Source organism: Chionomys nivalis, chromosome 4 (assembly GCF_950005125.1).
Source record: "Chionomys nivalis chromosome 4, mChiNiv1.1, whole genome shotgun sequence".
Lineage (NCBI taxonomy): Eukaryota > Metazoa > Chordata > Mammalia > Rodentia > Cricetidae > Chionomys > Chionomys nivalis.
In genome coordinates this window covers 52,990,452-53,003,383 of record NC_080089.1, presented here as the reverse complement: position 1 = coordinate 53,003,383, position 12,932 = coordinate 52,990,452, and the positions used below count along the sequence as shown (strand labels likewise).

The 12,932-nt window shown below is 46.0% G+C and overlaps 1 protein-coding gene across 1 annotated transcript in view; it reads left to right on the top strand.

Moving 5' to 3' along the window:
* Positions 1–481: 481 nt before the first annotated feature.
* Tnfaip8l3 (TNF alpha induced protein 8 like 3) overlaps positions 482–12,932 on the top strand; it is a 43,082-nt gene continuing 30,631 nt past the window's right edge. The window contains exon 1 of the mRNA XM_057768915.1: positions 482–723. Within this exon, the coding sequence (XP_057624898.1) occupies positions 672–723 (52 nt within the window). The 5' untranslated portion in view covers positions 482–671. The remainder of the gene's footprint in view (positions 724–12,932) is intronic.

Sequence of the window (12,932 nt, the reverse complement as noted above, 5' to 3'; positions counted from 1 at the left end):
TCCCTCACTAGGCGGAAGGCCCGCTGCTTGTTCTCTTACAAGTGAACCGGCATCATATATCCCACAATATTCCTGCAAGACCGTTCGCCCACTTTTCCACGCGAGGAAACAGACACACAGAGATTTCACTCAAGTGTCTAAGGAGTGAAGTTGAACTAAAACGCGTGCAGCCTCTCAACCCTAAACCTTAATAATAACTCCTTATTTTTAATGGTCAGAGGCGCTTTTTCACTGAAGAATTTTGCAAACTTTGCCACACCCAAAGAAGGGGGACTTCTGACTTCCAGGACCCGCACCGCCTCGCCGGGCTCCCATTCCACGGCTCTGGGTATAGAAGAACCGGGCTACTTACTCCCAGCCAGGAGCCCTGGGGCACTGGACACTCCTCCTCCCCCTCTCTCACATCCTACCCCCTCCTGTCCCCCCCCCGCCCCCCCACTACTCTGGCGTGCAGGCACTGGCGGGCGGCGGGCGGGCCACAGGAGCAGGCTTGGCCTCTGCGGAGCCGCCCCCTGGCCCTAGTGTCTGACCACACACTGCCCACTCTGCTCCGTCCAGGCTCCAGACTCTTTGCAGCCCATACCGAGTGTGCCACCGCCACCCGAGCTGGGACGCCGGCCCCAGCGCCCCGCAGGCGGGCGGTGGTGGATGCGCGGGCGGAAGCCCACAGTATGGATTCAGATTCTGGAGAGCAGAGCGAGGGCGAGCCTGGGACTGCTGCAGGTAGAGAGGGGGCAACCCTGCCGGGAGGGTTGGGGTTGGAGAGGAGGGGAGGCCAGTGCAGGAAATTGAGAGTATTTCTTGGAGCTGCGGGGCAGGAGGCCGGTCCCCCGGCAGCCAAGATCTTTCAGACCAAAACTGGGAACTGGCTTTGGGGCGTCCTCCTACCCTATGGCACTTAGGTGCGTCGGAGGGACAAGAGGGACATTTACCCATGGATCACACTGTGGTGGGGTCTCCAGCGGCGGCCTTGAGGCTACTACTGGGGTGGTGCGGGGGGCGGGGGGCTCGAGAAATCTACGCCTTGTAGTTTTCTGCGGAAACCGGCGCAACCCTTTGGAAGTAACTTTCCGTGTGTTGCCGGTTCCTCCATCCTGGGGCTGTGAGGCCATGCCTCAGAGTCGGTGGGAAGAAAAGACCCGTGGGCAAAGCTATTGGCTCTTCGCTCCACTTGTGTCTGCGGTTCTTGAGACTGCTGGGCAAGCCGGCACAGAAGTCCTAGCCCAACCCTGTGGCGTGGCTAGCGGAGGAGGGCCCTGGATGAGGGGTCTAAAAGCAGTCGCGGCGACACGCAGAGCTGGTCTTCCCCTTTAAGAGGCGCCGCAAGCTTTTCATAATCAATAGTTATGGAAGCAATAGGATAGGTGGCTGCTTATTAGGAGAGAAATGAATGTCCTCCTCCGCCTCTCCCCAGTACCGAGCAACAGGAGGAAGCTGCCCACAACCCTGGGTCTATTTTCTGCCAGACTCAGCTCACCTCCGCCAGCGGTTCTGCCTCTACCTGCCCAGGGTCCAGACTCCAGGACCCCTCACTTTCTATCTGCAATTACAGTTCTGTGCACCTAGTACAGCCCCGAAAATTTCCTTGCCCTACAGACCGTGATTGCCTGCGGGAAGCCTCCTAACACAGACTTCTACACCGTCAAGTCTTCACGCTTTTCAAGGCACGCTCGAGGGCCAACCGTGGAGACCAATTGGTGGAAGGCCTGTTAGATCAGGCGTGGGTGTAGAAAATGCATGTTCAGGAGCCAGAGTAGGACAACATCTAGCTAGGGGGCTTTTGTTCTTGTTTATTTTTAATTTTTTAATCTCCATTTTCATAAGTCGAGGTTTAATAAAGGGCTTTCCCAGACTCCTAGTCATGGGCCCTGGTACTTATCTTTCTGAGCTGCGCTTGCTTATTCCTCAGAGGGTGGCTGTGGTCCCCAACCTAGAGTGGGTAGGATTCCTGGGCTAAGCAGGCAGAAAGGGAGGTGCCTGTGTGTGAGTAAGGCTTCCAGCGGCTGTGCAAGGGAGTCCTGCTCTGTGTAGTACGTGTGGATGCCGTTCATAAACGCTATCCTTTGGCTTGCGTGTGTGTTTCTGTGACTTTAAGGTGCCAAGATTTTGCTTCCCAGGTGGCTTTTGGATCTTCTCTAATCATGGAATAATCCAATAGGTGTATTTAATAGGCATCTGTGAGTATCTAAGTATATTTCCAGAGCTCGGGGTAGACGGACGCCAGACATGCTGTCACTAACACTTGAGCAATGTCGGTAGCTTTGCCATGGTCGGTCTACCAGCTTATCCTGTGGGTGGAAGCTAGAGGACTAAGGGAGACAGGGAGGAAGGCAAGGGAACTCCTTAACAAGGAGGAGGGGGCTGGAGAGACTCCAGGGCGCTTGGTAGTCAGAGGAAAAGAGAGAGAAAGAGCACATGTACACCCTGGTGTGCCCACCCCCAACCTGCTGCAGCTCCGAAGTCCCTTGTCTGTTCAGGTGACTGACAGGTTGTGTGAGAAGGCCACTGCACAGCTGCACAGCTAGCAGCACGCCTTAGCCACGGCTCAGGTCAGATGCGCCTGGAAGAGCAGGGGCAGGCCGCTCTCACGAGCTGACACCATTTGTTTGCACCTTACTGTTTCCTGCAGTCACTTCTTGCCTTGTGTGCTTGAATCTCACGACTTGAACATTTATTTTAATGTCATGAGCCATTATGCTAAATGGCATTTAGTCTCATTATTTCCAGTCTGAAAGTGTTCTCCTCTGGGACAAGGCTCCAGAATTAGTGTCGCTTCTCCGTCTTGCTTTGCTTGCATCCTGTTGCAGACACTTTGCTGCAGAGTCAGGTATAATTCAAATGACAGACACCCACCCACAGAGGCTGACCTTTGCCCTACAAAGAAGCTGGCATTCTCCTGTGGATCTGTACCTCCTCCAGGGAGAGTCTGTAACTGGGAAAAGTGGTTCCTGTGTGGCACACATGCTTACTTTGTTGGGATTGAGTTGTAAGGACTGTTGCCTCCTCTGCACATAAGATGCCCTTTGTAAGGTTAAGGAAAAGTCTCTAGAATGAGAAAGACCTTAGTGTCTCTCTCAGGGGAAGTTACTTCTCTTTCTGACCTTAGTACTTCCAGAATCAAGTAAATAACACCTGGAAAGTGTTCTTGGCCATTTCAGTAAATGGCCACTGTCATTTTACCCGTTTAGGTTATCTCTAAGAACCCCACAAAATAATCGATCTTAGTGCTTTATAGAGTAAAAATTGCCAAGTATATATATATATATATATATGTATATGTATATATATATCATATAAAGAGAGTAAAAACTGCAAGGCAAACACACACACACACATGCGCGCGCGCGCATATTCAATAAAATTGTCATGATTCCACTGATTAGCTGACGGGATTTCGAATTGTCTTCTCAGGTTACATGTGAGTGCAGGGGGGATTTTGTTTACTTCTCCACTCCCCTTCCAGCTCAACAGGATGGGGACATTGCTACCTCCTGCTTCCACCATCCTCTCCTGGGCTCTAGGGCGTGTTGAAAAAGACAGAGGCCGCCTCAGCCAGTCCACTTGCTAATGCAGGGATGGGAGCTCCCCTGTGCTGTGCTACTCCAAATGGAAGAGGCGTGGCCGTCTCCTCCCAGTGCTGCTCTGGCTCCATAAACCTCTTACTACTGTCCAGGTGGCAGGAGGCCCAGGAGGTATTCACGCCCCTCTTGAACTTCCCCATGGTGGTCAGCTGTTGGCAAGGAGCAAGGCAGCTTCCATAGGTGACTTGCTTTTTGTCGGAAGGGTTGGGGAGAAGAGGTTTGAGCGTGCCGTTTGTAGAAATCTTCCCCCACCCCAGGAGGCACAGGATGATGCTTCTATGCCATTCTGCCGTCAGCGTCTCCCCTGGTTTTCTGTCATCTTGTGGTTCATTCTGCGATTAGGAAAGCAGCAGAGTTTAGGGAACACTGGATTCGGACCAGAGACTCAACTGTCAGCAAATCCACCATCCATCTCTTGGAAATTCTAGAGCTAGATATATTCATTCTAAAGGGAATGAGAATCATTTCTAAGAAGCAACGGGGGAGTAGCATTAGCAATATCAATTTTTTTCCCTTCTGGTTTGGAAAATCAAGAGAGTCTGTCTGCTCAGCCAAAAGCAAGAGAGCTTCTTGAACCACCAACTCCCTGTTTCAGGAAAGTCAGGATGATTGTACCTGAGGAGGCGCCGCAGAAAAGCATTTCCATGGGGTGGAGTCTCTGCGAGAGATAGAAAATGGCAGGCTCTAACTGCCTTTACTGTTTTATCTGCTCATCGGTTGGCCCATGTAATAAGCAATAGGTAGATGTAGTAAAATTGTTAAGAGGAGACAGACGTTCCAGGGGCGGGAGGCAGCTGGAATTCTGGGAGTTCTCAAGAAATAAAACAGGCAGTGTAGGGCAGACGATTTGGAAAATTTGGGAAGGGGTGTCCCATGATTGTTGGGCAGAGACATGGCCAAAAGAAACCACTTCCAGACATCACTTCTTGCAGAGACGAAGAAATGCAGGGATTCCTGAGATTCCGTTTTCAGAGCGGGAGCCCAACGCTGGCGGCATGGATGTAGGACAGAGGAAGGCTGTCAATGGTACTTCAGGGACAGCAGCACAAGTTACTTACAGGCAGCACCAAGGCAGTGGCAGGAAAATGAAGAGAGACAGTGGCGTGTGCTGAGTTGGGGGTGAGAGTGAACAGTTGAGCGGAAGTGCCCTGGAGGCAGAGAAACGCTGGGGATGGACTCTGGACACTACCACTGTTCTCCAGAATCATGCTCCTTACCCCACTTGACAGTGAGGTTTTGTTCAAAGGGTCTTTTCTTCTTTGGCGCTAAAGAAAACTCTGCAGGTGTGTTTGTTTGCGAGTTTAGGGGTCTGGTTCCCAGTGTCAGGTTAATGACGGAGGTTATTAATTACCTTTTGCTGACAGATTAATGATGAGTGAGCTGGCCAGCTGACAGCAGAGACGGCCTGAGCATACTGTACCATTTGGCTATTAGTCAAGTTCCTTTTCTTGTTCCTGTTTTTGAAGCTTGAACTGGTTTCTCTCCTGCCCACACAATGAGCTGTAGCTGTTTGACAGCCAGGAACTTGTCTTGTGTTTCTGCGGATTCTCAGATTCTATGGAAGTTTTAATAGACATCTGAGCATCTGGAAGAACTTCCTGGGAGCTTCCCACTGAAGGCCAGGCCAGTGGCAGAGCTTTCCCTACTACACAGAACCGCTGGTTGTGTTGTCTTGTGCTTTGTTTACAGTGCTTGGTGATTTCTGTACTGTCTTGGACTCTGTTAGACATGATGAGGAACTGTGAAGAGAGACGATAGAGTCTGTTTTGTCCTCCAGGGTTTGGCACTGTATGGGGGAAACAGGTTAGAGATACTGACGGCTATAATGAGTGAAGGTTCTAGATCTCTCTTGCCTGGGATTGCATCCCTGGTTGTCCCCTTTATATCCTTCCTTAGCCCTGGTCACAATATTCAATATTTTATGATTGTTCCTATATTGGACTATTATATTTATTAGCTCCCTAATGGGTAGAATTGGCTCTTTTTTTTCATCTGTAGCAGCCCCACCCCCCACCCCCAGACCTCCTACATGCCCTAAACCCAGTGGCAGGCTGCTGGATGACTGGGCAGATAGAGGCATGTATGCACACATGGGTAGTGGGTTGGTTCTCCATGAAGCAGACAGGGGTACAAGTTGGCAGGACGAGGGTCAGTTTTGGTTTGGTTTTGGTTTTGAACTTTTTTGGGGATCAAAATCTGTAGAAGAAGAGGTGAGGGGGAGGGAGACAGGAAGTTGTTTGCAGTCCTGTTAGGTGGAGGGAAGCGCTCACTCCAAACTGAATCTGTGAAACTAGGCGATCCTAGCAGGATGCGGTGTAGGATTTGGAACATGGGGGCAACACAATTTGTTCTCACGGGAAGTTTCTGAAATAGTGTATATGAATATGTACATATAAAACCATTTCCTGCATTATTTTTCTCTTTAAGAAACTATGGTACCTGCTTTTTTATTTGCCGGCCAAATGAAATTCTTGTCCCTCTCCCCGTTAGCACTTTCTCTAATGGGTTCATCTTCCACAGCTGCCCCCAGCTTCCACTTTAATCCACATTCAAATCTCTAGAAATATACTCTATAAATAATTTTGTTTGGCCTCTAGTTTCTATAAAACGTCTGTGTAGGTGGGTGTTTGGGGTGTCTTCTATGTAAGTCTGTAGAGAGGAAAAAAGGAGGGCCGAGGGTGTATCTCGGTGGTAGAGTGCTTGCCTAGCATGAATAAGTGTTTGGGTTGGATTCCCAAAGCCACAAAGAGAAAAAGGAAGAAAGGAGGCAGGGAAGGAAAGAAAAAGGAGAGCATTTAAAGGATCAACTTCATTTACGAGCCCCTATAAGATGAGTGAATACCCTTCAGCTCCCATGTATACTGAAGCATAAGAATATGCTACTTTTGTTTTGCAATAAGAAATGTTCTTTTTGGTTAAATGCTTACTGAGTTTCTTAGACATCATTGCTTGGGAATACATTTGAGCCTGTTCATGGAAAATCTGCCCGTGTACAGACTATAAAAATGGAAGGCTTGGCAGCACAGAGAGTGCTGGACACACCCTAATAGAAACCAGGATTTTGTAATTCAGTTCTCCGGGAAGAAAAGGAGACACTTTCGTGGTGTCCAATCTTGCTTAAACTAGAGAAACCGCAGAGACAGCCACTGACTGCGAGAATCTGTTTCAAAAGTAAAACATGCTTTCTGTGAACTGCTCTAGCCTGAAAAGTAAGAACTTTAGTAATGGCACACAGCTTTTGGGGAGACCGCCAGTTTATTTTTTGTGTGGCGGAGGCATCCACTTTTCGGGTGAGACAGGAAGTAAGTTATCGGTGAGCACATGTGTGTGTTCTGTGTCTCCAGTTTGGGGCCTGTGGTTCAACTGGAAGGCTGTAAAACAGGGACTCGGATAGGAGAAGGACGTGAAGGGCTTTTCTGCAGCTCGTCTTTGCTGCTACCTTTGAATCCTGTTTCCTTGGTTTCTGTTGGATAAAATTAAGAAAGGTAGAGAGCAAAGACTGGCATTGGAAATTCTGTGGTAGGAGAAGCAAGAAACTTAGGTGGCCAAACAAGAGGGAGACAGGAGGATGGTTTTCATCTCCCAAAGTCCAGCCCAGAAGTCCTTATATGGTTACTTATTCCTGTGGCATTTCACCTTGAACTCACCATCATTCTGGGTTAAATACTAGGAATAGCCTAATTTTCTAGGCAAGGAAATAGAGGCACAGAGTGTAAGTAACTGTCTCAGGACTGTGCAGCTTGTGAGTGGAAGTAAAGCCAGCTTAAGTCCAAAACTGTGTATTAGACAGACAGGTGTCACTAGGCTGCTTTGCATATCCTGCTCAGTTTCCTTTGTACCCAGAACCCTAACAGCTGGGCCCCCTCTGTTAGTTAGGGCATTGCTTCTCCATGGCCCTGCTGTGAATTAGACATACTCTGCATTAGTAATCACACATGGGCAAGGATCAACCCACAGAGGCTATAGAGTGGACTGATGGAGGCTGTTTTTGTGTCTGCTTTCTGTCGCTGTAATGAATGCCTAAAACTGTGTTAATTACCAAGAAAAGGAGATTTTAACCTAGGTTTGGGTTCCTACACGATAGTTTAGTTACTACTTTTCAGGAACATTCTTTTCAGGGCTCGTAGGAATGAAAGCTCATGGTAGATTGTGCGAGAATAGAGCAAAGAGGGATATTAGACAGGACCTGAAGAAGAAGGATGCTTTGCCCGAGAAAATAGTTATCCCAAGGCAATCCCAGAAAGATGAGAGACAGCTTTATTTGAAAAGTGTTTTTTATATGAGAAAAAGAGTCCCTGTTCTTTAGTGTTTACCCACAGAGGTAAACATAACAACAACAACAACACACCAAACCTCATTTGGCTGCATGGCCAGGCAGGCTGAGAACTGGGCTGGTAGTCTAGGTCCTCTGACTTCAATGTTCCTCCCTAAAAACCATATGTAATTGTGTTTTGTAAAGAAAGAACTGTAGTTACTAGAATAACTAGAAGGTCTGAGATAGCCACCTGTCTCCTAGTCTGTCTTCTGTTGCTGTGATAAAAGACCGACCAAAAGCATCCAGGAGGAAGAAAGTATCTACATGCCTTACAGATTACTGTTCACCACTGAGAGGAGCCAAGGCAGGAACTGAAGGCAGGAGCCTGGAGGCACTACCTGAATCAGAGACTGTGAAGGAACACGGGTTGCTGGCTTCTTCCTCACTTCCTCAGCTACCTTTCTTATACAGCGCAGGCTCACCTGCCTAAGGAGGGTATCACCCAAACTGGCTTGGGATCTCCTATGTCAATTAGCCGTTAACCAAATGCCCCGCAGACATACCCACAGGCCAGTGTGATGGAGGCAATTCTTAAACTGAGATTTCCTCTTCCCAAGGTAAGTTCAGGTTTGTGTCTACTTGACAGAGCTAGCCAGTACAATGCACTCCTTGTCAGCTTTAATACACAGACACATCACTTTAAACCATAACCTTTCCTTTCCTGTTTGTCTCCAAAAGCTCATGTTACTATCATAACATAAAACACAGGATAACTTTCCACGCTTAAGTGGATGTTGAGAGCCTACTTTGCCTGTTAAGAACTCAGAAGAACACGTCACGGATACTTTTGTATATATAGCCAAAGAAAAAGGGTTGTTAAGTTTTCTCTATAAGACTTCATCTTTTCCTCACAATTTTACAGTTCAGATCAGCCTTTCTTCACAGGAGGGTTTTGCTCTCAGTGCAGGCTCTTGTATTCTATGTAGAGTTCATTGTACCATGAATAAAGCAGAACCCACAGCCCTTTTTTCCCTTTAGCTCTTAAGTTAGTTGAGTTCTCACTTAGATTGGTAAACCGACTAGTCCTTAGTTTTTACGTCCAGAGTTCATAAGTGTCATTGTATGGTGCTGTTTCCCAAACTTCCCATGATTTGATGTTTTATTTGTTGAATTTGTATAAACAATTGTGCCAAAACAACAACAAAGTATAGTATATCTAAAAGTTTCACAGTCTTTAAAAATCCAGTGTCTTAGAAGTTTAGTATTTCCATAAAATATTAAAAATATTTTAACTGTATGAAATAAAAAAAAACAGTTAATTATTTTCAGATGTTAGCTTCAAGAAGAATTGTATTGGCCCCTAGTTCTCCCGTTACGTCCTATCTTTCTCGAGATTGATTTTTTTAATAAAGGATTAAATTTGTTGGAAGGAAAATGGGAAATGAGTTTCCTTATGTTAAGCCTCTCTGTCTTTAGGACTTAACTTCATAATTCACTGACTGAATCCCATTGAATAAACAGGGAGAGCTAACTTTATACAAAGTTAACTTTTAGAAAGCCCAGAGAGGTGCATGGTGTAAACCTCAATTGCCTTAACTCTTTTTTCTTTTTATTTTGACTAATTGGGCTATAATCCTGATACCCCTGTCCCCTTCTTTAACTGTTACCATTGTATTTCTTGCAATACCCTTTTCCTTCCTGTGTCCCCATAATAGAGTGGTGGCTTTGCTCTTCTGACAAAAACACTTTCTTTGGGAAATACCTCTCATTCTTACAGCACAGCACTGAAGAGCCCTAAGTGGTCAAACTCAGGCTGGTCCTGAGCAAGGTTCACATCTGCCAGAGGCCTTTCCTCCTGGACCACAGAGTCCTTGCAATGCTCATGTCTTGGGTCTTACTTTTCTCTCATCTTTCACCAGCTCTGATGGCAGCCTCAGAGTGGACTTGAAGAATGTATAACCTTACCTCAGAGCAAAATCAAGACATGGGTAAAGCAAACAGTATCAGGAGGGTTACATTATCCCAATCTCAAATTGTGGGGCCGACTTTTACTATTTTAAACTGATGACCCCAAAGGAAAAAAAACATCAAAAATAAACAACTTCAATATTCAGTCAAACACTCACTGAATGATTAAGCACATGATTCTTGCACATTAAATACATGGCAGTTACACATTAAATACATGGCACTTACATATTAAATACATGACAATTACACATTAAATACATGACAATTACACATTAAACACTTGATTACAGACAGTGTAATGTTATTCAGCTCTTAAGAAATATTAGTTTGAAGAATGTTTAATGATGTGGAGAAGAATTTACATTATGGCACTTCACAAGGGAAATTTAATAGTCTATTATCTCCATTGTATTTTATGTGTTCATAGGCATGTATGAACGTATGCATAGGTATACAACTATACACAAACCACTGTATGTGTTCATAGGCATATATGAACGTATGCAGAGGTATACAACTATGCACACAACCACTATATGTGTTCATGAGCATGTATGAACGTATGTATAGGTATACAATTGTACACACAACCATCTAAAATGTGGGTGTTACAATCCATCACAGTCACATTTTTTATATTCAAACAAAATACACCATTATGTGTGCTTACATTTATTAGTACCTCTTTCTTCTGTGTATGCCTCTGTAGATCCCTCTCAAAAAATGCACATAACTTCAATAGGAAATGTTCTTGAAAAGCAGCAACAGGAGCTGGTGGCAATACAGCTCAGTGTGAGCACTTCTAGTTAGCATGTGTACGGGCCTGGGTTTGATTTTGGGGAACATCAGTTAAAAGCAGAATCTAAATGTGATCCACCACTCCTTCTCATGGCTCTTCCTTCTAACTGTCTGGCAGTCTTCCCAGTCTCTTTCTCAGCATTTCTCCATGCTATTGGGGTGGGGAGGGGGGGGGAGTGAACCATACCTACCCTCAGCCCTCTTCCTCCCCGGTGCCCCTGGCTTTGATCCCCCTTTCCTCTGGCTCACCTTCTCCTTTGAGCAATCTTGGCCATGGAAAAGGGCAGGCAGTCAGATCAAAGGTGAGCTTACAGATCCTAGAGCTCAGTCTGACCATGGGCTCTGGAGCTTGCTGGGACCTACTCTGGGAGCCTGCGGACTCTGTTCTTTTGGCTTTCTTGAAACACAGCCTTGCAGCATCTTGCTGGCCAGCACTGTGGACACCTGACATCCTGTTTCTCATTTCCCCATCCCAAGACTGTTTCTCTATCCTTGACTTCTACCCTAATCATGACTGACTTGCATCTTTAGGGTTCTTTTTTGTTTATATGTTTTCGTTTTGTATTTTATTACATTTAAAATTAGGGGAAAAAAGAACATTTAAAATTCGGTATCACAAGATTACATTAGCTTATAGGCTGGTCACCTCCACCAGTTTTCCATCATTCCAAAACAAATTCATCATTGAGGAGTTGTGTGGCAGTGAGTAGATCTATAGTATCTGTTTCTGAAGCAGTTGGATGGAAATCTGATTGAGGGGTTTAGTGTACACCTTGAAGCTTGAAAGTAAGAGGTCGTATGGTAGGCCCCGCGTTCTTTATCTCCCCTACCTCCACCTCGTCCTGCTCTAGCCTACCAGGAAGGCAGCCTAGCAGGAAGCTGGTAGGACAACGCAATACTCACATTTACCAGCATTGTTAAAGCAGTTTTCAATTTCTCTCAATCCCTGTTGAGGATTGGCATTCCTTATTTGCCAGGATTTCTTGTCTGTACTTTATTGATTTATGTTGTGAAATAATGGTTTATTTTATGCACTTCAAATCTAAAATTATAATAAGATTCCATAAAGAACTCCTCTCCTCCACATAAAGGAGCTCATTTAGTTTTCAAGTGGAAATCAAAGCAAGTAGTTCCATCACTTTGTCCCCTGCTTAATAAGGTACTATCTAGGGACCAGAGTGTGGCCCGTGAGTGAGAACATTGGCTTGGGGAGGCCCTGGGAAGAATCCACTGCTGTTGTTTGAGAAGACTTTTCCCGAGGAGACACAACACACGAGCCTTCTCACCCCAGAGAGGGAGCCCATCAGGACTCATCGAAGCCTGGCTTGGAGAACCTATGAGTTTTATTGGTGTTATTTACAGGAATATGGGAGAGGGATTATTATGGGGGTGGAAATGACTCAAGACAGCTAGGCAGCTTCATTACCAAGGCCCACCTTAGCACGGGTGACAGCTTACAGAGCTGGGAACCTGCAGCACACGGCACAGCCTGCAGGCAACTCAACGGGCTGGAGAGTGTCCTCTCCAGGTGCCTCAGTTGTTCTGAGCTTCTCCAGGGCAGCTTGGCTTGTCTCAGAAGCTTCGCCCTATATGGCCTGAGATGGCTTTTAGCAGTCATTTCACTCCTGGTGGGGAGGGGCCCAGTGTGCCTGCTCAGTTTCAGGGATTTCCTGAACCTATTTTGAATGTATAATTTCTGCCTTAAGGAGCTTCCCTGCAGGGTGGGATGTTTCAGTCTTGGAGAAAACTGCTCACAACACTAGTGCCGGCACACACACAGCAACAAGAACCACAACAATAACAACAACTAGGAACGGTTATCTTATTCTTCATGACTGAATATAACCAACTTGGCTTTTAAAACAAGAGAGCAGAGAGTATATGAGGAAACTTGGTTGAGACGGAGGTAAATTCCCAGAGAAGCAGATGTTGTGCTAAGAATAAAACACAGCTCCTCCTGAGACCATATCCACTCACAGCTGTTCCCAAACACCCCCACCCCAGGCCTTCCTCTCCCCCATAGCAGGATGGGCCAAGGTTCACAAGTGAACAAAGAGATCTGTTTCCAACTATTCTTAGTGTTGTATTTTGCTGTTAAAAACTCTCTAGGCTGTTTTTGATACTGTAGCTCTGTAATAGAGTTTGATGTCAGGGATGGTAATGCCTCCAGACAATCCTTTATTGTATAAGATTGTTTTGGCTATCCTGGGTTTTTTGTTTTTCCATATAAAGTTGATTATTGTCTTTTCCAGATCTGTGAAGAATTTTGATGGGATTTTGATGGGGGATTGCGTTGAATCTATAGATTGCTTTTGGTAGAATTGCCA